Source organism: Alosa alosa, chromosome 9 (genome assembly GCF_017589495.1).
Source record: "Alosa alosa isolate M-15738 ecotype Scorff River chromosome 9, AALO_Geno_1.1, whole genome shotgun sequence".
Taxonomy (NCBI): domain Eukaryota; kingdom Metazoa; phylum Chordata; class Actinopteri; order Clupeiformes; family Clupeidae; genus Alosa; species Alosa alosa.
The window spans coordinates 3,544,647-3,570,938 of record NC_063197.1 but is presented as its reverse complement, the minus strand read 5'-3'; the positions used below and the strand labels follow the sequence as shown (position 1 = coordinate 3,570,938).

At 45.3% G+C, this 26,292-nt stretch overlaps 1 protein-coding gene across 10 annotated transcripts in view; it reads right to left on the bottom strand.

Annotated features, from left to right (window-relative positions):
* Positions 1-26,292, bottom strand: part of mast2 (microtubule associated serine/threonine kinase 2) — a 122,023-nt gene that overhangs the window by 6,003 nt on the left and 89,728 nt on the right. For 8 of the 10 annotated variants that reach the window (XM_048252731.1, XM_048252732.1, XM_048252734.1 and 5 more), the window contains 25 exons: positions 24,870-24,961; positions 20,313-20,388; positions 19,542-19,562; positions 18,917-18,995; positions 18,275-18,429; positions 13,233-13,308; positions 12,577-12,786; positions 9,251-9,352; positions 6,592-6,724; positions 6,266-6,330; positions 6,019-6,128; positions 5,460-5,668; positions 5,029-5,167; positions 4,680-4,812; positions 4,405-4,570; positions 4,060-4,161; positions 3,437-3,559; positions 3,169-3,278; positions 2,871-3,025; positions 2,264-2,553; positions 1,724-1,945; positions 1,198-1,424; positions 723-845; positions 382-518; positions 92-279 (listed from right to left, as the gene is read on the bottom strand). In XM_048252731.1, coding sequence (XP_048108688.1) covers positions 92-279; positions 382-518; positions 723-845; positions 1,198-1,424; positions 1,724-1,945; positions 2,264-2,553; positions 2,871-3,025; positions 3,169-3,278; positions 3,437-3,559; positions 4,060-4,161; positions 4,405-4,570; positions 4,680-4,812; positions 5,029-5,167; positions 5,460-5,668; positions 6,019-6,128; positions 6,266-6,330; positions 6,592-6,724; positions 9,251-9,352; positions 12,577-12,786; positions 13,233-13,308; positions 18,275-18,429; positions 18,917-18,995; positions 19,542-19,562; positions 20,313-20,388; positions 24,870-24,961 — 3,443 coding nt within the window. The remainder of the gene's footprint in view (positions 1-91; positions 280-381; positions 519-722; positions 846-1,197; positions 1,425-1,723; positions 1,946-2,263; positions 2,554-2,870; positions 3,026-3,168; positions 3,279-3,436; positions 3,560-4,059; positions 4,162-4,404; positions 4,571-4,679; positions 4,813-5,028; positions 5,168-5,459; positions 5,669-6,018; positions 6,129-6,265; positions 6,331-6,591; positions 6,725-9,250; positions 9,353-12,576; positions 12,787-13,232; positions 13,309-18,274; positions 18,430-18,916; positions 18,996-19,541; positions 19,563-20,312; positions 20,389-24,869; positions 24,962-26,292) is intronic. The other 2 variants (XM_048252733.1, XM_048252735.1) reach the window with 1 other exon arrangement.

Here is a 26,292-nt window from a genome sequence, read left to right as displayed (position 1 = left end):
TTCTGAATAGGCTGTTTGTTTTTGATCACACTGTCATTGTGTTCCTCTATCCAGCACCCATGGAAGCAGGTGATGTAAACGGTTGTCTCACCTGAGTGGGAGGAGTCCGGTGTGGAGCGGTAGCCCTGTGTTGGGGAGCGGGGTGAGAGGTTGTGTGTGGGGGAGCCTGGCACACTCTCTCCAGAGGACACCGAGCGGTTCAGAGAGGACAGGCTGCGGCTGGTGTGCAGCAGAGAGGCTTGCTTGGTGATCTTACGGAACAGAGAGTTCCTCTTCTTACTGTCAATCACAACAGCAACACAATTACAATAGAAATAACCTGTGATACAATAAGAGGTTCCGCTACATTGCTACATTGTCTACATGTCCGATGGGTCTAACCTGTCCTGGCCTTCCTTGTTCTTAGTCCTCTTGTTCCTGCGTGCCATTTTGGACTTGACAGTGGTCTTGCGGGCGGGGCCCACTTTAATGGAGGTGTTCTCAAAGGGCGTGGCTGATATGGACACCTTACTGCCACTCTGCAGTAGGAAAGGGAGACACACACATGATTCATTAATCAGGAAATAAACAGCTTTGCCTGTGAACAAGTATGACTGTATGCATACAGTTCATCAGCGTTGCACCTGAGGCCAATGGAACAATATGCAGGTGGGCGGGAGTGTATTGTGGATTTAAACCTCTTTGAGAGTTATGCCAGAGTGTATGTATGCGAGTGTGCACACCTTCAGAATGAGTTCCACCACCTCAGTGTGAACGAGACCGTGCACTGCCTCCCCGTTGACGTGTGTGATGAGATCTCCCTCCCGCAGGCCGGCCTCCTGGGCTGGACCTCCTACCTCCACATGCTGAGAGAGAACGAGAGATGTCGAGAACGCCGTTAATATCTTTCATCCAACATTTACTTCACCACTACCCTCACCATATGCCCTCATACAAATACAGTCTCATGGACAAAGAAAGAGTGAAAGCAAAAGTGAGAGACACAGACAAAGGGGGGCAGAAGAGTGTCCTGAACACTGGGACAGTATGCAAGTGAACCTCAAGGGTCCAGATCCAGTTACAGTACTGACATGAATCAACGACATTCTACAGCCACAAAATGTACATATGTTCTTCATTACCCTGACAGTAGACTGAACCTAACCATATGGTGTGTGTGTGTGTGTGTGTGTGTGTGTGTGTGTGTGTGTCACTTACCCACACCATATGGTGAACAGTGTAGACGTCGCTGTCTCCCATGTAGACGCGGATGGCCCTGAGGGTGAAGCCGTACTTCTTGCCGGCGCGGTGGATGATGATGGCGGGTTTGACGCTGCAGATGGCTGGGCTCAGGTCCCGGCTGGGAGACGAGTCGCGGGACGATGGGTTGGAGGAGAGGGAGTGGGGGGACATGGGGCTGGCGAGCGGCGACGCACCGTGGTGCTCTACAGATGGAGTGACAGCGGATGGAGTGACAGAGAGACAGAAAGATGCAAAATAGAAAGAGAGTCATCTCTACTATTTAACTTCTTTTGCAAGGTCCATCTTTGCAATTACAAACCTAATTAATTTGGAAACGCAGCACAAAGTTTTATTAAACCAATTAAATCAACAGAAAGGAAATTCCATACAATTTAACAAGAACGAACATCTGGACAATGAAAATGAATAAGAAAGTGAAGAATGCAAGTCTAAAGTCAATATAAATATAAAAGCCCATACCGATCCACACACGACGTCTTACCTGAAGGAATCATGAGGGAGAGAGTGGTGGCGGAGGCGGACTTGATGACCTTGTTGAGCGGACGAGACGTGTGTTTGTCCGCCTCTCCGGAGAGCAGTCTGTGGCGGGCACGGCGGGCTGCGAGGTCACTGATGGCTTTAGGGGTGGAGCTATCGGACATGTCCGCAGCTGCAGCTGAGGGCCGTGGGGACGCTCGCTCACACACATCACCTGAGCTGCCCGCTAGACAACAACCAACACACAGTCCATCAGACTCACAGCACACAGTGTCAAATCGGACAATCGCATAAAAAAGGGGAAGCTGCTCACATGTGCATGTTCTCAAGTTTTGTTTACCTGTGACATGCTAGATCACATCATATTTCCAAAAGTCTGGGAAGTAGACAGCATTATAGTCTGACAACACTTTTCTAAAAATGTCTATGTAGGTCAGTGTTGTGCAAAGGGCTATAACAAGATGTTTAAGACTATTTCCTACGTCTCATGCAAAAGTGTGTGTGTGTGTGTGTGTGTGTGTGTGGGGACGGACGGGACACTAACGTGTGAGGGTGGCGCGGCTCTGCTGGCTGGAGGTGGAGCCTGGTGTGGTGGGTGACTCGTCCAGCTTCAGCTCCCGTTCCACAGGCAGCTCGGGGATGGCCAGGGGCAGCTCCTCGGAGCGGGGTCCCCTCACAGGGGTCTTGCGGCCGCTGGAGGCCTCCTCCTCGGCGGAGATGGCGAAGCGGGGCATCTCAATGATGGCGGAGCAGCAGCGGCGCCGCACTGTCAGGGGAGGACTGGAGTCGCTCTCTGTGTGCGACGACTCCGACACAGACAGGCGCTTACGCAGGCTGCAGCAAAACCCACACACAAACATTAACTCATTAACAAAATAGGAATCATAGACCTTCTATCACACACACGCAAACATTAACTCATTAACAAAATAGGAATCATAGACCTTCTATCAGCCACTGTTGTACCAACTAGCCATGTGAGTGTAGATGAACAACAAACTGATACTCGTCTTCATTCATTTAGGACCATGTTGCTACAGTACAGTGATAATTGCTCAATGCATATTTAGAATATAATGGAGCCATACGAACAAAGACTGGTATGAATACCATTCTACCACATCATTTAGATTATTCACACGGCCACTCACATCTCTGGGGATCCTATCATCCAGCTGCGGTCTCTGGACTTGAGGCCACCGAGGCTGTCCAGCCGCTCTCCGCCCTCCTCGCTCAGGCTGCGCTTAGTGGGAGGAGGCGTGCGCTTCTCCTCATGCAGAGACAGACGCTCCATACTGCTGTACACCTGGGGAGCCCAGAGAGAGGGAGATTTACAAGTTGTTTTATGGCTAATGCCTTTGGCTTAACCATAAAGAACTAGTTTATTTACAAACAGGCCAGCCAGATCTGGTTGTCAGGGTGTGAGAGTATTCATGCCTGTAACGTTACCTTGCTGAAGCGCGGTGAGCAAGAGGAGAACTGACGGATCTCCAGGTGCTCGTCATCATTGGTGTCCTCCTCCTCTTCAGAGTCCACATGGTGGTACCGGTCTGACCGAGCTACATGGGAGAAAAAGCAGACAGAGAATAACGTCATCATAACACCATCAAACTCACCAAAACCACAGAAGCTTTTATGAACTTCAAAATGTATAGAATTCCAGCCTAATATTCACACCCTTTAGAATTCTTGTGTGTATTTTATCAGAGTGCCTTACTGTCAAAGTAGCTGGTATCATCCTCTGACTCCAGCTGAGGGATGAATTCAGCCTTCTGTCTGAGGAGGCTGTTCCAGTCCAGGTAAGTAAAGAAGCGGTGCTGCTTCACCTCATATGCACTCCCTAATCATACACACACAACAACCATCGTCAACAATAATCAGTCAAACAGATATACACAGGACAGGACAGGACAGGACAGGTGAGCTTTGTTAAATCCGATTAGATAATACTTTACATCTATCTATTATTTTGATTTTGAGTGTGTGTCTAGTACTGAATGCAAATGCATCCTACTTCCTATACAATATTCTTTACAGATAACTATTACCCCCTACTGTGCTAAAAAACAGTAGCTTTTGAAATCTTTACCCTGCCAAAGCATGAACAGATATGGTCAAATGTCAGGTTACATATGAGGAGGCAACTGTTGCTGTATGCTGTCTTAGTGTGTTGTTGTTAAGCACTGTGTTTTGCTACTCTGCCTGAAAGGCCCTATACAAATAAAGATTAAATGAGCTATAGTTCATCAAAATAGCATAAGCACAGTCTGCTACTATACCACAGTGCATTGCAACATGTAGTTACTTTCAGCGCTTCTTTATTAAGAGGGCAGTACTGACCTGTGCCCAGTCTCTCCAGAGGGTTCTGTCTGAGGAGTTTGGAAATGAGGTCTTCAGCTTCAGGAGGAAGGGCATCCTCCTCTTCTGGCCACATGATCTCATCTGAGAGCACAGGATCAGATGACACCATTGGTACTAACCTTGACCTTCCATTTCGCACAATACTAACAAAGACCTACACCAATCAATGACATTCAGACATTCTACAAATTGTATTCATGAACCAGCAAAGCTTATAGATGTTCTGATACACATATATTCCAAAAGTAAACTGATGATGGGAAAGCCATTTTCCACTCCTGATATAAAACAGTAATAGTATGTGCAGTGTTATGTGCTACTCACCACTGATGACCTGTCCAAACAACTCTTCAGGCGTATCACCGAAAAAAGGGGCACAGCCCACCAGGAACTCGTACAGAATGACCCCCATGGCCCACCAGTCCACCGGCTTGCCGTAGCCCTGCCTCAGAATCACCTCAGGGGCGATGTACTCTGGAGTGCCACACACCTGGCCAGCAGAGGGAGCCAAAGAGTCAGCACTATATAATACAGTATAGATGACTCAGATGCAAACATACATTATGTACACTCACAATTCCAATTTAAAGGAAGTGTACCTGCTTGTCCAGAAATTCACGAGCGTCTTTCTCTATATGTCCCTCGTAGAGATTGGTTGTGAGGCTCATCAGGCCAATTTTAGATAGTCCGAAGTCAGTGAGTTTGATGTGTCCCATTGAGGTGATCAACAGACTTTAAAATCAGACCAAAAACAGATTATGAGCAATGACATAAATACAAAAGGAAAATAGCCTTTATTCATCTATGCCAGTAAGCATACAACAAGCTTCCATTGAGCTTTCATGGATCATGATATTTGATATTCCCAAATATCAAAGTCAATGCATACTCTGAAGCATAAAAGCACATCTTCAAAAGGAAGGGAGAAGGGTCATGGTGGTGTCTTACTTGTCTGGTTTGAGGTCTCGATGAACAATGCCATAGTTGTGCAGATATTCCAGTGCCAGCACAGTCTCAGCGAAGTACATGCGCGCCATGTCCACTGGCAGTGCCCCTATGTGCTTCAGGAGAGTGGCACAGTCTCCGCCTGCCCGAGGACAAAATGGCCATCAGCAACTCAGGAGTGAGAGTGGCTTTGACTGCTGTGTGCTGAGTGACTGTCATTAAATGAGTGTGATAACCTGAGTCTGTGTTAGACCACCATCATCTTTGATTACTTTCACATCTTCTTTGTGAACATTACAATTACAGTGCTCTATTATGATTACCTGAGATCATGAAAGCACATTAAGTTTGTGGACTCGAAACTGCACTAGTGTATCTAGATGCCAAGTACATAAATGTGTTTTGCCTTTGTGCCATCATGAGGAGGGGCTTACCTTCCACATACTCCATGACCATGCAGAGGTGGCGTCTGGTCTCAAAGGAGCAGAACATGCTCACAACAAAAGGGTTCTCAGCGAAGGTGAGGATGTCCCTCTCAACAAAGGCCTGCTGGATTTGGTTCCTCAGGATAAGGTTTTGTTTGTTGATCTTTTTCATGGCAAAGCGCTGACGTGTCTCCTTGTGCCGCACCAGGAACACCGCACTGACCAGCAGAGAGAGAGAGATACAAGAGCTTCACCATCTTGGGTTGGGTATAGAAATTAATAGTTCAGGTCTGCTGCTCTGTAGCAAAACATTTATGTTTGCCATGCTACATATTATTACAGTTGTAGGAGTTGATTGAGATTTTATAGCAGTTTGCAATTCAGCTGGAAACTTAGTAGAAGTACACAAAAAATGAGACGAGAGTCATGGGGGAAAGCATTTGGCTTACACGGATTTATAGGTCGGGGTCTTTTACCTTGACCAGAACAGAATGATTCTGTGTGACTGCTGCTGTATTAGAGCACAGTAGTTGTGTGATAGAGTGGGCAAATTGTATGTGTTTCTTACCCATAAGCACCATTGCTGATCAGCTTGATGTTTTCAAAGTCCTCCTCCCGAGGGGTTTTGGTTTTCTGCTGAACTGGAGCTGGAGCGGGCTGCACAGAGGCTCCTTGACCCTGGAACACACACACACACACACACACAGGTTTAAGGAGTAACCAAGGTAGCGGTAGTAAGTGTGAAATGCAAGGGAAATATGAATTGCTATATGACATCATAGTATGACATATGAAACATCAGCCACTGCACTCACGTCAGTCTCCTCAGTCTCCGGAGTGTCGGGGTGACCGCTGTCATAGCTGCTCAGCTGGGCCATCTCTGGGACAGGCAGATGCAGGGAGAAAGATCAGTCACAGTTTTTATTATGGATAATTACCTCTGCAAAGTTCATGTACATGAAAATGGCAAGAAAAATAATACAATAAATGTCATTACATCCTGTATTTTATTTTATTTTACTTTAATGTTTGTGTGTGTCTGTACATGTGTTCATGTTTATCTCTCTCTTTCTCTCTGTGTGCGCGTGCGTGTGTGCGTGTGTGTGTGTGTGTGTGTGTGTGTGTGTGTGTGTGTGTTCACCCTCCAGGGGATCCCTGGTGAGGCCCAGCTGGCTGATGATGTAGCGGGGAATGTCAGACTTGATGCCCTGGCCCTCTTTGGCATGGCCCTCAGCTGCCTCCAGGAGGTGGTAGAACTCCTCTGGGTCAAACTCCTGAAGAAGCAGAGCCAGCCAGGATATTAAACACACACACACCCCAATCATGATGACCCCACATCACACCCACAGGGATTTCTATACATGACTTTTGACAAAGAATGATTTAGCTGCAAACGTGTGCTTGTGTGTGTTTCAACAAGCAGGTGAGGAATGTGTAGAATGTGTGGCCTATTAGCTCTGTGTGCTGGAGAACAGAGTACACATCATGCACTGTTACACTAGCTGCTTTTAGGTGTAAATCCACGTTCTGCGGATGTCAAGCGGTTGGGCCATATATCTGAACAACATAACCGGTTATTTGGAACTTAGCCGGCTCTTACACTACTCTCCACCTAGTATTTCTGACGGACATTATGTAAATGAGCTCATGCAGATTCTGTTCATGTGCGTGTTCAACCTGTTCAACCATACAGAGATTCTGTTAATGTGCGTCGGCGTCGTTCACACATAATGTCCTCATGTTCACATCATATCTGAATCACCGGAAGGGTTGGATCTCCATTTGACAAAGATCCGCATATACTGCGGAGGACATATCTGAAAGCAGCTACTGACATTATCTAACTGCCTAGCTGCCATTGTAGGTTATGTCAGATCTATGGTCCTAATTAAAATATGAGATTAACAATGTTTCTTATCAACTGGATAACAACCAGCTTTACAAACTCACACACTATATCATTAGGACGAAAGAAGATGGAGAGGAAAGGTGGTAGAAATGAGGGAAGACTACATCTAAGAGAAAGCAGGGCTCCTGGCTCATTGTTCTCACACAAAGACCCCCAGCATCTCTGGCTGCAAAATTGACCCGCACATCTGCTGTGCCCCATTTCTAAAAAGCCCATCTTGCATGGTGTCATCTTGCTGGCTGCATGTGATTACTCAAAAATACAGATGTGAGCATAAAGCCCCTAATCTCAGGGCCAGTGGGTGGTGGAGCCGGCGTGTGTGTGTGTGTGTGTGTGCGTGTGCGTGTGTGTGTATTTGTACACTATGTAAGATGTATGGTTCCAGCTGCTTGGGCAGGTAGGGAAAGCTAATAAACCAAGGGGACCCTCTCTGCACACTGAGGTTCACATGCCTCATGGACTTCCTTTCTTTCTCTCAGTCTCTCTTATACACACACACACACACACACACACACTCACTATCTGATATAAAACTCGGCTGAGCACACAAACACACGCACACACACACTCCTCATAAACAGGCAACCCAAGGGGCTTTAGTGCCTTGCAGAGGGTAGAGCCAGAGGACTTAGGGGGGGGATGATGAAAGGGCTTTGAGTGTGCTGTTGACGGAGCACAAGCACACACATGTGCACACACTAACAGCACACATCACAGGAATAAAAAGTAGAGGTTCAGCGACAGCCCTCTGGAAAACTGCCCACACAGTGAGAGCTGATGTGCTTATGAGTCCCACATCTGGGTGGGCAACAGATAGCAGGCGAGGGAGGGAAGCCAGCGGTGATGGATCCACTCACTGAACCCAGACAAAGGAGTGCAGCTCATACACACAGCCATCAATACACAAGACACTTACAACAAACCTGCCACCACTGGAATAAATAACATGCAGAAATTTCACTTCTGCCGTCACACTCAATTATGCCGTTTTATGGAATCATAAACCACTTTAACAAATTTCTGTAATTATGTTTCCTGATTAAGTGAGGAAACCTGTACAAACTAAAAGGACACTAACTGCATAAAGACCCAAACACACACACACACACACACGCACCCTGCAGCAGAAATTACTAGGGCCGAACAATTGCCTGAGGACGAATGTTCCCCTCGGCTAATAAAAATGAATCTGCTGTGCTAATGAAGAGCTGCTTGAGAATGCACAAAGAGGAGCATTAAAACAAACCTGCATGTGGACCAAGTTACTCATACCACATACACTACCGGTCAAAAGTTTGGGGTCACTTATAAATTTCCATTCCACTCCATTATAGACAGAATATACCAGCTGAAATCAGTTGCATTGTTTTTTTAATCAGGGCAGCAGTTTTCAGATTACATTATGTGCTTACATAATTGCAAAAGGGTTTTCCAATGTTTTCTCAGTTTGCCTTTTACAATGATATCAGATTAGTAAAAAGAATGTGCCTTAGTTTGCAACATTGGATGAATTGTTGCTGATAATGGGCAATGAAGATATTGCATTAAAGATCAGCCAAGATTCTTTCTTAAAAGGCAAACTGAGAAAACCATTGGAGAACCCTTTTGCAATTATGTAATCACATAATTTAATCTGAAAACTGCTGCCCTGATTAAAAAAAAACAATGCAACTGATCTCAGCTGGTATTTTGTCTATAATGGAGTGGAAAGGAAATGTATAAGTGACCCCAAACTTTTGACCGGTAGTGTATGTGGTCAGTGAAAGGGGTCTTCAATATGCCATCTCCAACACTTCCTGTTCCTTGAGGCCTCCTGTCTTGGTTAATGAAGTGCATGTGCTTGTGTACTGCTATGATCCCTAAGCAGGTGTGTGTGGATACCAACACTCACCAGACACTCCAGCAGCCGGGCAGGCCGGGCGATCACAATCATCAGCTTCTTCACCATCTGAGTGACAAACGCCACTTCCACACTCTCCGACCTTTCATGAGCCTGAAACAAAAGCCAGAGAGAGAGAGAGTGTAACCAAACATTTCCGTTGCTTACTCTACATTTCCCAACCTCACATCATCCCCACTCATAGAATGTTCCCATACATTTCCCACTTATACATCAACATGTCGTTCCAATATATCACCATAGCCATACTTTCACGCAGAATATCGAAGGGGATGAAACAATGGCAGTAAACGACATCTATTTAAAATGCATCGCTTTACCAGAGCTAGATCTTTCATAGTAAATTCCTTACAAAGTGATTTGGGGGGTATAAATGGAGAGAGAAAGAGAGAGAGAGAATGAGCAAGAGACAGATAGAGGTGGGTAATAACCAGGCTAGGGGGAATTGGGGTTTTCCCCGTAATAGAGACATCTGTGAATGACAGCACTGCCCCCAGGGGCTTCCTCATCAGTTCTGAATAATTTATAGAACTACTAAAAAAAGGATGTGTAGAGATTGAGAGAGAAGATGTCCACAAATACATGGAATGAAAGAGGTAAGAACTGACACAAAAATAAACAGAAGAATCACCTGACAGCTACATAGGAAAAAGGAGGGTAAGAGAGTCAGCTGATGCCCAGACTGGGAGAAAAAGAATAATAGGACAGAAATTTGCATCCTGACACAATTCTTCAGCTCCGCTACGTGAGGAATGGCTGGCCAGAGGGTCTGAACTCTCACCTTACTGCATTACCTCATGACGAGTTGTACAGCCGGTGTGTGTGTGTGTGTGTGTGTGTGTGTGTGCTAGTGCTGAGCTTGCTCTCTGCCCCCACGGTGCCATTCTGAAGATGTCTTCAGGGCTGGCGCCATGAGGACAGGGTCAGTGGCGGTGGCCGGGGCATGCAATCAGCTCCTGTGGCGTCTCTAATAGTGACCCAGTGAGGGGTCTGCCCCATGCTGATGTCTGCTCCTCAGACAGCAGGACCGGCGCACTGACCTCAAGGACGAACACACAAATACCACCACACACACTGACTGCCCAGTTTCATAACCCTCTAACCTGAATAAACCCCTAATTTGAAAATGAAACCCAATGTAAACACAGTAGTCAGAAAAAGTAACAGATTTTTACAAATTTAAAATACTGCTATATTTCTACAGTCAAAAATAAACAATTTCTCTGATCAGAACAACTGATTGTTTAAATGAATCCATTATTAGTGCTGCAGATTCACTGTGAGAAAATCAGTAGGGACCCACCGATATCCAACTTACAGAAGCAACTTCTCTCGTGTCTCAGACCAAAGCCTACAAGCGCTCAACAAATACAACCAGAGTGCAGAGTCAACAAACCAGAATATTGACAGAAGTTACTCTGTTTCTTCCCAACCATAGCCAGAAACAGCAACTCACTTACAAAACAACTTTGGGAGATTTGACAAACACAGGATCACAAATCAAAAATGAACTCCACCACAACAAGCAACAAGAAAACAAGCAACATGGAGTCACCCCCATATCTCAAAGTTCCCTCCTCCAGGTTCTTCACAGGAGCCCCAAAAGAGCTCTCTCCTCCTTCCTCTCTACTCATACTGAGAGAGATGCTCACCAATCCCCAATCAGCGCGTGTTTCGGCCATCCGACCCACCGACGGCCCGAACCCTGTGAGGAGGAACTCAAGTGCAGACTCCTGGGTGGGTGTGAGCGCGCTCCAGTCCCGCCACTCCAGCAGCTCCTCTTCCTCCAGACGCCGCTGCCACGACACCCCGGACATGCTCGGAGACGGGCCACTCGCACCCCTTTAAAAATCCGCCTGTTTCAAATTCCTCTGCGCCACACGTGTTTTATACGCCAATCCTCGCCGCCACCTGCTCCCATCCGCACCCCAGACACGTCAGCCAATTAGCAGCGTCTGGGTGATGTCATCTTGGCGGTGTGCGGCAGCATATGTGCGCGTCCATGTATGTGCGCCTGAGAGAGGGTCTGCTGGCTGAGGGGCAAACCTTCCCCTGTCTGCGCACACACACACACACACACCTACATCCACCCATCTCACACACACACACACACCCTTACACACTCCTACACCCACCCATCTCACACACACACACACACACACACACACACCCACCCACACTCCTACAGTACCCGAAGAGAAGAAAAACAAAACCTGTCCCCGCCTCTCTTTTCCCCTTCCTCCCTCTCTCTCTCTCTCTCTCGCTCTCCTCCTCTCTCTCCCTCATTTCATTCGCCTCCACTGTCTGAAAGACTCATCCGTCACCACCAGTGTTTGCTGGAGCGTGAAATTAAAATAACCCCTCCCCTGTCCAAATACTTACGTCTCAACACACACAAACACTAAAGACGTCACACACACACACACACACACACACACAATGACAACATCCCGTGCACACACACACCTAGACAATTTGGGGAGAGGATGAGAGTTCAGAATGGGACCATTGGGAGCCATAAGATGGAGGTTTAAACCCCTCTGGCTCTGTGACTGAGCTAATACAGACATCAGCAGCACATCTCGTGACTAATGCCTGTGTGACAGGTTGGAAGACATTCTAACCTGGACCAGAGGGGGTAAAAAAAGAAAGAGACAGAAAGGGATGGACAGAGAGGTAGAGACAAAGGGAGGTGGAGATGAGCAGAAGCCAGGGAAATTGTACAGGAGAGATATAAAAACAGAGAGAGACAGAAACAACAGAGAAGGAGAGGATGAGAGTGAGAGAAATAGAAAGTGATCGAAAGGGCGTTCGTTAGTGATCAACTCCAACGAACACACAAGACTTTTTCATACTGTGACATCAACGCAAGACTGATGGTGTAATAAACACACTGAAGATGGACCAAAGAGGACCCGTTTGAGAGCACTTCTTATGATCAATGAGACATCAACACCCACAAACATGCCCCCATAGGAGCTGTTCTGAATGCAGATAATGAAGAAATGGCCAGGTGTGTTACTGCTCTCGACTGGCAGCAACAGGACATTAGGGCACACAGGTTTATGCCATGCTATTCATGCGCTAAAATTAACTGTTAGTGGTATTTTACGGGTAATTATTATGTTTTGCTTTCTTCTAAACAATACTCTGGTGATTCCTGACTTTCCTTCCTCTGATGCACACACAAAAACAAAGTGGTGCAGCACTTTCTAGGCTTTTCAACAGCTTGGTAAAAGAAGTGGCAAAACCATCACACACACATACATATACACACACACACACACACACACACACACACACACACATCAACTTACATCCTGAAGCAGTTTCTCCAGATTTTCCTGTAGCTCATAGAAGTAGCGTGAGGTGATCAGACCCTCACGGGACTTGTCCAGGCAGTCTCGGGACAGCTCAATCAGCTGGTGGTGGATGAAGCTCAGAACCCCGTCTGCTAGCTGCATCACCTTATCAGGGGCATTGGAGGCCATGAAGTCTGCCAGACGCTCCTCCATCTGAGCAGTAGCCTGCAGGTGTCATGGGGTGTCAAAGGTCAGGAATCCACATTTTTGCCAACCTCAACCTCTTGTGCTAATACCCAATTAATTATTGTAGCTCCTTGCACTGAACAGCCTAATATCTGACAGTGAAAATATAATATCCAATTAGTTCTTCAAGCCTTATGCAATTTGCTAATATCACATAGCTGATTTTATCCCTGGGGTGAATACTAATCAGTTACTACTATCTGAAAGCTGCTAGATATCTTTACTGTGGCCAGTAGCAGCATGTACAGTTGAACATTTCTTTCATTTTTTTGCTTCCTGGAGCCTTTATTGTGTCACCTGAGTTATGAATGTGTACAGGGGTAAAGTTACAAATGGCTAAAAGAGCTTTCATTACAGAAAGGTTTTTATTATTATTATTTAGCCACCACTGAAGCAAATTCTAAGGCTGTTATAATGCATCCTACCTTTGGGAATCGCTCCTTGTAGACATGGTTCATCATGACGATCTCATGGTCAAAAGAGATGGGGGAGCGACCGGGGCTGGAAGAGAGATGGAGACGGTGAGATGAGATGGAGGATGGAGAGATTGAGATGGGGAAAGTGTATAGAATATTAAGACAGAGCCCTGAACCCTGAGGGACCTATTCAAGACATGTGCCCCCATGTCTCAGAGGAGCACAGGAAGACGGTGGTGGAGGGGGGTAAGTGACAAAAGTACAACACTTCATCAATCTACATTCAGAGGGATGATATAGTCATGATTCACACTTACTAACACACTCCACACACACATAAACACCCTTGTTGACCTGGTCCGTGTCCTCAGAGAACAGTAAGAGCAGCAAAGCGGTGTGTGTGTGTGTGTGTGTGTGTGTGTGTGTGTGTGTGTGTGTGTGTGTGTGTGTGTGTATTTGCACTCTTTAGACAGAGAAAGTAAGCCTTAACACAACCTTAACACACTCCTTACCACATGTTCAGATCAAAGTCATAGCTTACAAAAATAAATGGAGACTGATATTAGGTAAACCAATCACATCTGTCAGCTAGGTTGGAGAGACGCCATGACCAATGTGATCCAGAGGGAGAGTAACTCTCATCTCTGTGCTTTTGTGTGCATGCTTGTGTGTGAATGAGAGGCAACACATTTAAGAGAGCATGTCTGGACACATGCTGAGAGTCCAAATATGTAAACAGTCTTTTTGGGTACAGAATCAAAATGTCTGTTTAAAGAAAAAAAAATACTTGCATATTAATTCCCCTAACGAAATATAATATAAAACCACATTCCAAATTGTAGACTAGCATAAAGCAATGCTAAATCCTAATGCTATGATGCAAACATGTATGCATGTGGAATGAGGATGGGCATGTGAGAAAATAAATCAGGGTGAGAAATACAGAGAATATGCTCAGATGAAGAATATTCAGTGATATATGGGGAGAATTGACTCTGTGGTGTTCTTTGGTGTTTGGTGTGTTTACCTGTCTATGCAAGAGCCTGTGTGTTAGTGCAAAGGTGGGGGGTGGTTAGGGCCAGGGCGTCATGGATCAGTGCTACAGCTGTGGCTGTGTGACTCAACTCCTGTGTGAGTGGCTGAAACCGGTAATGTGACCGTGAGGATGAGGTAATGCTATAAGTCATTCATCGACAGCCCGTCTGGCCAATTAACCTCCCTAATAGAATGAGAAACACACCGGTCAACCTCACAGGGGCTGTTTATCAACATGCCAATGAACACACACACACACATACGTATGCGCCCTTGACTCCATACTGGCAGCACAAATCACACTACTGCCACACAAGGGTAAGCAGTAGCTAAGAGTCCTGTGGCGCACTGTCGTTTAAATCAGAAAATTAAAGAAAAAGAGACCAGCAGCACAGCAAGGAAAGGTTATGGCTGACAGTGATTGATTTATGTCCAGGGGTGGCTGCTTTACAACTTACATACTTAGGGAAAAAAGGTGTGTAAATGGCTTAAGGCATTTCCAGGCTTTATTAAATAAAGTTCTTGTGGAGAGAGCGAGAGAGATCAGGGCAGCAATCCCGCAGAGCAATAACAGTAGGAGCTCAGACAAATGATAATTATAAAATATAATTATTTTCTCCTCAGGTAACGAGACAAAAAAAATAAATGACCTTGTCTCTCAAAACTGTCTCACTGTTTGAAAAATGACCTTGATGGGTGCTTTATTGTGTGTAAAGGGGGGGCTCCATAAAAATCTTGGTGCTTTAATTATAAGTTTTGGCAAAGGTGAGCTTGCGCAGTCTGCATGTGTGTGACATGTGTGCATTATCGCCTGCATGTGTTATTCAATCTGTCCAAATATGCCAAAGATAGGGCACAATGGCTTCACTGCCTTATAACGCTCATGTGTACTATGAATATAAACTAGTCATGGAGGGATGGCCACACAGTGCAGTGTCTTTGTGTCCGAGTCCTGTCTGTCGAGTCCTGTCTGTCCGAGTCCTGTCTGTCCGAGTCCTGTGGCACACACATAGCTATAGATGCCACACAAGCCAACTCCCCACTCAGCTGACAAGGGATGGGAAAAATGAGATGATGGAACTAGGGTGTGTAGAGTGTATGTGGTGTGTGTGTGTGTGAGAGAGAGTGTTGTTGAATGGCATGCCTGTGAGTTCATAGCAAAAAAATGAAATCATGGGCTAAATTGACCGTGACAGAGTAGGTGGGCCATGCATGGATTGGTAAACTGGCCACGCACACAGAAATTCACATGCCACCCCCTGCCCGCACACATAGACATGTACACACACACACACACACACACACACACACACACACACACATATCTGCTGTCTGTTACTCTCTGACCTTCTATTGTTTCCGTCCTCTGCTGTTGGATCATAGACATAGTTTTAGCCTGTGGATTTCACCCACTCACTCTCTGGTATTCCATTACCCATGCGATTGCTCACCTTTCTCTCTGTGTGTGTGTGTGTGTGTGTGTGTGTGCGTGCGTGTGCGTGTGTGTGTGCGTGGGCAGGGGGTGAAATCCACAGGCTGAAACTATGTCTATGATCCAACAGCAGAGGACGGAAACAATAGAAGGTCAGAGAGTAACAGACAGCAGATGTGTGTGTGTGTGTGTGTGTGTGAATCTGTGCTATTGCATGCAGTATGACGTGATCATGACCAGTGAAAAGAGCACCATGCATCTGGTCAGCTGCCTGAGCCAGATTCCAGCCCATCGGTGTATGGTGAGCCCAGAGGCTTCACCTTGTGGCCAGCGAGGCCACTTCCAGCCAGGCTAGGTGTGCTGGAATGAGGTGGGGGGTTGCCCATGATGGAGATCTCAGCAGTGAGGAGCGGCTCTGACAGCTGTGATGGATGAGGCTGCGTTCAGTGTTGAGCTCATTTAAAACGGATGAGAGAGACATGACGGCTGTGAGAAACAAAGAGCCGCCGTACATCTCAAGAGCAGCGAGGAAAAGACACCACGGTCATCACTCTCACTAACGGCGGCCATCAAATTAGCATACAACTGCTCCATTTCCACTGGTTTAATTAGCTGCCATGTTCATCCCCTTTTGCCCTCTTTCTCTCTCTGTCTCGTATGCAAACATCTCTCCCCTTCCCTTTCCCCCCTGGCTCTCTCTCTCTCTCTCTCTCTCTCTCTCTCTCTCTCTCTCTCTCTCTGTGTTATCGCTCTCTCTTTCTCTCTCTCTCTCTCTCTGTTATCGCTCTCTCTGTATTTTTCTTTGTCTTCCATCTATTGCTCTTCTTCCATCTCTCCTCTCCCCCTCCCTTTGGTTACATTTTAAGATTGATCATCTGTGAGCTGCAGAGGGTGATCTGTAAGAAGTGGTAATGACACACACACCTCGCTCATCTAATATTTATAGATTTAATCCCCGTTTCTGCAAACCCCCCGCAGAGCTTTGTGCCTGAGCCACACAGAGGGCAGAGCCCCTCCGTCTTCACACTGCCATCTATGCGTGGACCCTCTCTCTTTCTTCCTCTAACAGCAGCCCATGAAAACAAGGGAACACAAAGTGGTGATGAAATAAAGAAAAGAATAGAGTGCATACTGTTTTTATTCTGTGTGTATTCTGAGTGCATACTATGTGTGTATACTGTGTGTGTGTGTGTGTGTGTGTGTGTGTGTGTGTGTGTGTGTGTGTGTGTGAGTGAATGTATACTGTGTGTGTATACTGTATGTGTGTGTATATACTGTGTGTATTCTGAGTGCATACTATGTGTGTATACACTGTGTGTGTGTGTGTGTGTGTGTGTGAATGTATACTGTGTGTGTATACTGTATGTGTGTGTATACTGTGTGTATGTATGTATACTGTGTGTGTGTGTATGTATACTGTGTGTATACTGTGTGTGTATTCTGTGTGTATACTGTGTGCATTCTGTGGGTATACTGTGTGTATACTGTGTGTTTATACTGTATGTATACACTGTGTGTATACGGTGTGAATTCGGTGTGTATACGGTGTGAATTCGGTGTGTATACGGTGTGTATTCTAAGTGTAAACTGTGTGTATTCTGTGTGTATTTTGTGTGTGTATACTGTGTGTGCATACTGTGTGTGTATACTGTGTGTATTTTGAGTGTATAATGAATGTATACTGTGTGTATACTGTGTGCACATGTCTGCATTTGTATTTGGGCATTGTGTGTACAGCAAAAAGAGAGAAGGTATAAAAAATACATTGCTACCTTTATTGACCAAGCCCGAGGCAATGCTCAGACATAGTTACATTTGTTCAAGAGTGCTTTTATTGACTCTTTACTGACTCTATTGAGACATTTTTTTACCAATGCCACAATGACTTTAAAATGTGACAATTTCTGCCTGTCTTCAGCTCTCCCAAAATATAGCCGAATGACAGGAGGAGAGACAGACAGAGAATAGCACCGCCGTTAGAGCTGATGCAGACGGAGGGGCGAGACAAGAGTGACTAAAGACGACAAGAGGCTGAGAGAAAGAAAGATGCAACAGGTGTGTGTGTGTGTGTGTGTGTGAGAGAGAGAGGGGTGGAGAAAGAGGGGGAGAGAGAGTAAAGGGCAAGTAGAGTGTACAATATGACTTGTGCCAGTCAGAGGAGCTGAGTGTCAGTCAAAGGTGGCAGTGTGGTGCCACTCTGCCAGGAGATCAGGGCTAGAGTTCTACTTTTCTTTGACACCCATCACCAGGCAAAGGGTTGAGATGTGATGTGTGTGTGTGTGTTTGTGTGTGTGAGAGTGAGAAACTGTTAGAGAGAGGAATCCTAAGAAACAGAATGTACAACAGTATGTGCTTCAAGCATATGTCCATGCACTGGTGCTTGTGCTTTAAATCATATTACAAATGAATTCTAAAAATGAATTCAGTGTCTCCCCTGAGAGGTAAGGGCAACTGGTCCACCTCATCCGAGATCCTCTTGGGGCTAACTGTAAGTGTGTATCTGTCTTTTCTTTTCTAGTTAGGAGTGTGTCTACTCATCTGTGTAGCACTGTCAGGGCGTGGGTGTCGGTCGAGTGTGTCTCACCTGAGGCTGCGTGAGCGGGGGCGCATGGCAGGCGAGCGGCGTCCCTCCTCGTCAGTGATGCTCTCTGAGCTGAAGTGCTTGGTGAGGAAGTGCAGCTCATCGGGCGTGGGCTGGAAGGGCAGCTGGTGCAGCTTCTCCTGGGATGAACATGATGACTGTGAGAAGCAGAGAGGGAGGGATTACAAGGGCAGAGGCAGGGAATGGCCTACGGTGCCTACGGTGGATTCACTCAGCTCTAACTACCTGGGAAGATGACTGAAGGGGTTTGCCTACAGGGGCCACAGCACTTGGATACAGCAAAGCCACGCAAACTGAGCAGACATATGCTGTGAGCCATAAAATCATTAAGGTGTGCTTTTCAAGGGCTATGTGCTTACACTTCTAAACCCTGCTGAAAACTGACTCCTGAATGTCAATTACCAGGTCAACTCTGCTTGACAGGGAGATAAGCAAACGACTCAGGGGTTTGGCAGAGAAAGTGCTTTGAAGTCATCTTATCAGACATTAAAGCCTCTTTCAATGACTACAGAATAGATGCATTTCAGATAAGATTTTAAGCTTGAAGGCTGTAGTGAGAGTATGAGCAGCAGGATGAGCAAGATTGTTTACACACACAGGCATACAGGATGCGTATGTACTTACAGAGACTGTGGAGCTGGGGGTGTTGGTGCCATACCCTGAGGAGGGCAAAGAAGCAAGAGACCAGCGTCGGCCATCCGTCCTAGTGAGGGAGAGGAAGAGAGAGAGAGAGGGAGAGAGAGAGGGAGAGACTTAAAAAAACACTCCTAACACAGGTTCAGTGGAAAGGTTCCCTGAGGATTGTACTTTACACCTTCTTACTACACAATGGTAAAGTGCGAAATAAGTCCACTGAGGTGCTACTAGTTGCACACATTTGTATTACAGGAGATGATGTTTCAGGGAGGTTAGACATCCACACAACACAGAGAAGCACTGGCAGGGACTTTGCAGCACAAGTAGACAGGTGGACACCAATACACAAAGAAAAACATAAAGTGGAACAGCATTGGGCCATGGATTGGGCTGTTCATGCAAAGACACCTGCACATACACACAGAAACACACATGTAAATACACACAGAAACACAAACATGGATACACACACTGACATGCACAGCCAAACACCCACACACCAAAGGCCTAAGCAGTTCAGCACACCTGACTAGTACATTGGCGCTAACAGAGGAGATGCTGCATGGTAGGAACAGGAAGTGGTGTATGAGAAGGGGAAGGTGAAAGGTGTTACCTGTCTGCCCTGTGCCCGTGACTGTGTGGGAGAGACAACAGTGGTATGTGAGTGTGGCGGACTTTGTAATCATTCAATACTCCTTTATTTTGCCTTGTTTTGCCCTGTTGAAGTACTGTCAGTGTGAGTATAATTATGTAATACTTGCCCTAGATTTAGGAACAGACATGTATCCCTGCTTGTTTACCACATTGTGTGTACAGGGCCTATTAAAGGTAAGCTCTTACAGTGGCTCAGCTTGATTAAAGTCATCAATAACTATTTATGTTGCTTACAGTACATACACCAAGTCTCACACCATCTCACTTCAATTTCAATATTTTTGAACCTTTGGGAAGACTGCTGGACAATTTGCACCACAGCAATCGTTCAAAAGTCATTTCCAATTTGAGAGACACGTATGAAGTGGAATCAGGCTATTTCCATGCACTGACAACTTCCATTCATATCATTCTATGTGTAGAAGTCCTGCAATAACCCATACAGCCATTGGGTGGCGCTGTTGCTTCATGTGATGTGAGGTGCCGACAAGTACGACTATCAAACCTGTTTTATTGGGGTCAGTAACAAAGCCTTTATAAAACCAGGGGAGGAGATTCTCTCCCAGTGCACTATATTTCTCAAACAACCCTTTTCTTTAATCTATTGCATTTTCCTTTTTTTATATTGTGTTGTCTTGCGTATGAGGAGACACAGAGTTGATTGTCCTGATTTAGATTCAGCATTTTAGCTTCTGCCTCCAGAGCACGGAGCTCAAACTTTGCCTCTCACCTGCGTGCAGGAACAAAGGAAAAATGGGCCGCGGTGTTGGGAGAGAAATTGCGTGGGCTGTCCAAGGGGCTGCTCCCTGTAAGGAGGGGGGAGGAGAAAAAAAAGGACACAAATGAGAAATAGTATGATATTCTCCTTTGTTCTAATCCAACACACTGTGTGTTATATTTTCATATTTTTACAAAAGCAAAACACTAATCAAAACTGCTTTTCCTTCTCTGAGTTCTCCTCTCTTTTCCTCTTACCTAACACACAATAATGTGTTTTAGGAGTATACAACTTGAAACAGGAGACAAGGGCAGAATATTAACAGCGACAGACTCGTGTTTTGATGGAACATCCAACAGAGTGGTTTCTGTGTGTGTGTCACGTGTGTGTGCGGGGGGCAGCTGCCTATGCCAGCAGTTTCTATAGCGATACCAGAAACAAAGAGCAGAGCCTGCAACAGCTTCCCAACCACCTCCTTTTACCTTCATAAGATGGAAACAAAGCTTCTGCCATTTAATTGAGCCTCTCTCCTCTCTCCTACTTTACAGTAAACACATTCTCTCCATCCTCTCACGCCTCCACGCCTCTCTCGCTCTTTAATTCAAGTATTCCTTCTTTTTGGCAACACATTAAAGGTTCTTTTAAGATTCCAAAGCACTTGATGGAGCACTATAATTCAGAGTGCCCTCTTGGGGAGGGTCGGATTGGAAGGGACCGGGGATGTTGAAACCTCACTTTGATCAAAGGGTTCTTTTCCTGGTGCTTTTAGAGCATGCAGCACACTAAAAATGTTAGATTGGGGAAAAACAAAACATTTAGAATTTTTGAAGAGCACACAAAAGACCGCAGGTTTCTGCCATAATGGCAGCACACAATTAAAACAACACCACACATGGGGCATTCACCAATTGCTGAATAAATACTGCATGAGGACCAGGCTAATAATGGATGAGAGAAGAGAGATGGGTTCTGAAGGCCTCCACCACACCAGATCTAAAGGCCACATCTCTTTCTGCCTGCATCAGCAGATATCTGACAGAGGTTGCACAGTGTGAGCATTTGTGGTTGTGTGTGCACAAAAGTGTGTTGCTCCATAAATAAACTACTGTACTTGTGAAAAGCAGCTGGTTGTATGTGTGTGTGTGTGTGTGTGTGTGTGTGTGTGTGTCTGTGTGTGTGTGTGTAGCCATCTGTGACCATACTGTCAGGCCTGTCACACTGACACACTAAAGCAGGACTGAGTGTGCTGGCGCACACGCTCAGACGCCACAAATCAGTCACATCACTCTCGCTGCAGCACCAGCTAGGTGGCGGAGCACAGGCCGACATAGGGGTTACACCCCTGTGCATTAATTATTCATTCAGACCCCTCTTTAATATTAATGAGGGCATAATTTACTGTTGGGAAGTTGAGAGCAGGCCGGGCACAGCTGGGAACAGCTGGACTGGGACACTCTGCACCATGGAAACAACCAGCAGACACCATTTATTATTCCAGACTAGCGTGGAGGGCCTGTTAGTGAGTGCAAGGAATAACTCACTGTTTGCTGTGGCGTGCTGCATGGCTGTGCTGGCTGGCTATTTTTCATTGGTAAAAACAGCTTTGTTTAAAAGAAAGGCAGCTGGTTAGGTGACAAGACATGCAGGGGGGCTTTTCATAAGAGGTGCAGCTAAGAGAGAAAGATTAACTTGTGAGTGTGTGTATGCATGATCCTGTGTAGGTGCACAAACACGTTGAGCTGAAGCGAATATACTAATGTGAAAGTGTAAGACGCAAAGCAATGCCTTTTAGTTCGTCAGTAGTTATGTTCTAGTATTTTCTGTTGTCCAGTAAAAAACTCATTGCATTATTTGTTTGTCCACCACACACACACACACACACACACACACACACACACACACACTTAGAGAGCCCAACTATTTCTCCCAACCAACTGGAGGGGCAGTGTGCCCAGTTCTTGGATATATCAGCCTGACCTTTTCATTTATCGTCTTCAAATCTACTGGGGTCAATATGTTAAATCCAGGAAACAGCCAATCATGCTGTACCCTCCCACAGTTCTTTTAACTATGTACCCTTACATTCACATCTGTGTTACATTAGGCAAAACTAACTAGACAAGCAGTTAGGTTCCTCTGCATATTATTCAGGTTCAACAACAAATATGATCCCCGGGGTCCCTACTCTGCCATCACTGAGCGCTCATACGCTGATTTAAAAGGTGGCCCACATTGTGTCACATGCTGCCAACATGTGAGAGTTTAGGGAGCAATTAAAAAAAAAAACTTCACATAACAGTCTGGTCTATTTAGGATGCAGATGGGTGAATTTGAGTGCTGTTTATGATAATAGAAGTAACCAAACAGGCTAGAGGAAAAAAACATACTTTGTCCACAATGGCAAGTGATATTTCATTGACTAAACATGTTTTTAGATGAATGATGTCGTAAGATCCAGTGAACTAATGTTCACAGATTTTGCATATGCATAGATGCCTATGCATGATTTGTTTGTGGTGAGTCTATGCTACTGGTGTTTATATTGAAAAAAAATTAATTTACTTTTATACTATGGTTCCATCCACCCACAGATTTCGATGCAACATCCATTTTTAAGAGGTAAATAGTGAGTTCAATTAGCAGTTTAGTGGTTTTTGGGTGGTGATGGAGGTGTGTGCAGTGGGGGGCTGTCTCTGTTACCAAGGCATTTTACAGCAGCTTTTAGCGCATTTTATACTTTAATTTATATGATCACGCTCTCAGGTAAAGCTCAGAGGGCAAAACCATTTCTACAGTCATATATGGAACTTTTGTTGTGTTTGTTGAGTCTCTGTTTCAAGCCATTTACAGTACTGTCATTAATTCATCAGCCAATTCATACTGATCATGTTGTGACATACAGTACTTGGACAAAGTTTTTGTATTTGTGCTGTAAGAAGAAATTATAGCATGGCAGCATTTCTGGGACCTTTGTGTCTGGTTGTTTTGATGCAGTCACAGTGAGATGAAAAACATAATAATGAGTTCCAAGCAGTCTACTACGTTATGTGTGTGAGTGTGGATGTTTGCGCGTCCAGTCTCAACCTTGGTTTATATCTTTGTTTTTTATCATTCTTATCTGTTTAGCAATTTCCTCATCCACAGCGCTTAATGCCTCCAGACATCTACCGCAACATTCTACTTTCATCATCATTCCACTTATCTCTGTCTGCCTTCCTATCCCCTTTCCCACGTCTATCTTCCCTTCTCTCTGTTTGTGATCAGTCATAAGTCTCATCAAACACTGAGATTTTAATGGAATAATACAAACAAGTATAACATTTATGAGCTACCCAGAGCTGAGCTGTTAAGAGCTGTGGTAGTCTGACAGGAAATTTGAAGACCTGTTCATATTTCTCCCTTTTTATGATTTCTATACAACCTCTTTCTTACTGTAGGACGTCTGTGACACAAAAGCAAGGCCTTTCCCCAAATGAATGGCTGTCCGTGTGGGTTTTCTGTGTAAGTGTTTGTATTTTCCTCTATGTACTGTGCAAATGACAGATTGAAAGAATAAGGCAAATCCATCACAAGCATAACACAAATGCTACTATCTATCAAATTGTCTCTCACTGGAGAGTGTGCCGCATGGCATGTGTGTATGTGTATGTGTGTGTGTGCCTGGGCTTGTTTCATAACCAGCTGTCACAATAATCCCATTGATGTCTGAAAAATGTCAATCAGCGTGATTATGCAGGTTGACTTTTGTGTCTGACAGGCTGGGCCACTGAATTTAATCATTTCATACCTAGAATGGAATTTTTATTTTTCTCCAAATGTCAACTGTCAATTCTCTACCTAAATTACATGCGAATGTATCTGACTCGTTAGAGTGAATGTGTGTCTTTGTTTCTGAGTGTGAGGCATGCCTGTGTGTGTGTGTGTGTGTGTCTGTGTGTGTGTGTGTGTGTGTGTGTGTGTGTGTGTGTGTGTGTGTGTGTGTGTGTGTGTGTGTGTGTGTGTGTGTGTGTGTGTGTGAGTGTGACATGCACACTGCTTTTATTTGTTTGTGTGTTTATACTGTATGTGGGATATGCACACTACATATGTGTGTGTTTTTGTTTGTGTGTACATGTGTGTCTATAGACCCAGCTCCCTCTTTGGAACTATTATACAGCATCTCACCATGACAGCTCTCACAGGGTGGCAGGCACAAATGACAGTCTTTACCCATTTCCACACATAAATAGGTCTACAACTGTGAATCTTGTACAGCTGTGTACATTGTCTGTATGTGTGTGTGTATGTGGTGTGGGTGTTTGGTGTGTGTGTGTGTGTGTGTGTGTGTGGGGGGTGGAAAACAGGGCAATTTGCATTTGTGCTTCAGGTCTGAGGATCAGGCACATAAACACAAACACACTCTGTTACCTAGTTCCTAATGAGGCCTGAGGTGAGATCCTGAGATGGTGCTGACAGAGAAGACTTTCTCACGCTGAACACTATGAGTATGCTTGAGTGTGTGTTTGTGATGGCGTAAGATGGCATGACAACTTGTTTATGTGTGAGAATGTGTGGTTGTGTGATCCTTACCTGGATGCCCATGCAGTGGTGAGTGGGGCCTTGGTAAGGTGGGTGAGGTACTGGAAGTCACTATTAGACTCTTCCGGTTGCTCGTGCGACAGCTGCAAGAGAAATATACACAAGATCAATACAATCACTGGCAACACCAGAGAGACCAAAAACAAAAAAACCTTCTGTCTTGCTATTTACTCTCTTGGATGCATGAGTAAGAAAGAGAGGAAAGAACACCACTGCAGCATATTTGCAAAGGACAAAACGTCGTACCAAGCACCTCTTTTCCACTGACTAAGTGAGAGAGAAAAGGCTGCTCCAGTCTTTCTGCCGCAGTAGCAGCTAATGGCAGGACTGTGTGGGCTTTGCCGTCAGTATAAGGTGCCACAGCCCTCTTTAAATGACAAGGGAAGAGACTCCAGCAGAGCCCAGGAGACAGACCCTATTAACCCCGGGACCCTGTTCTCTGTGCTGAAGAGTGCTTTCAGTAAAAGCCTCCTTACGCAGTGGACAGGAAAGGCGCTTATTTCTCTGATTCTGGAACAATCTGCTCTGAGCACACGCAGTAGGGTGGGCACTGCTGAGACATGCAGCGCGCTCCTCACATGATCTCCGTCTCACTGCTTCACTTTGTGGATCCTCGCTGTGCTCTTGCAAGTGCTCAAACGTCATGAGAATGTGCACTGTGGTCATCAGCATTCCCAGCATGAACACAAACCCTTTCTCCCTCACAGCTAGCCAGTCAACCACAAACACACAACCACTGATGCACACACACTGCCCACTACAATAAAGGTCCCAGTTTGGATCTATGTGTAGAACAAAGATTCACAGCAACCTGATCTGGCTAATAAACATGGTATTTCAAAATAAGACCTGTCTGACTCAAACAGCTTTGTAAGACACAAGATTCAGGGTGTTGGAGGCAAACTGATGATCCTATATACCTTCTAATCTGCCATTTCTAATGAGGAGTTGCACAATCTAGAGAGGAAGAGACTAAGAGGCAGTGTGGCAAGAGGGTCTCTTCATTAGGAGCTCCAGTGTTAAGGACAGAAAGAAGCAGAAACCGTAAAAACAATAGACCGGCTGATAGATTGAAAATAAACTGGGGGGGCAGGGCTCGACAGAATGAATGAGGCATAGCCCCATGCTGACAGCATGTTAAAGGCTGTCTGCAAAAAAAAGATTGGATTTATGAGTGAGAAGGAGGGGGTGGGGGGGGGGGGGAGCTAGACGAGAGTTTCACAAAATATCAGTGTGGAAGCAGATATGCTTGATGTTCAAACATTCAATATACTCAGACCCAGATTCCACATCTCCAATTACATGACTCCCATAATGGAATAATAAGGCCTACATCAAAGGGACTACATGGCAAATCAAAACCTCATCAAAATATCCTTGACCTTTCAGTTACAACTTCGAGGTATGCAGACTA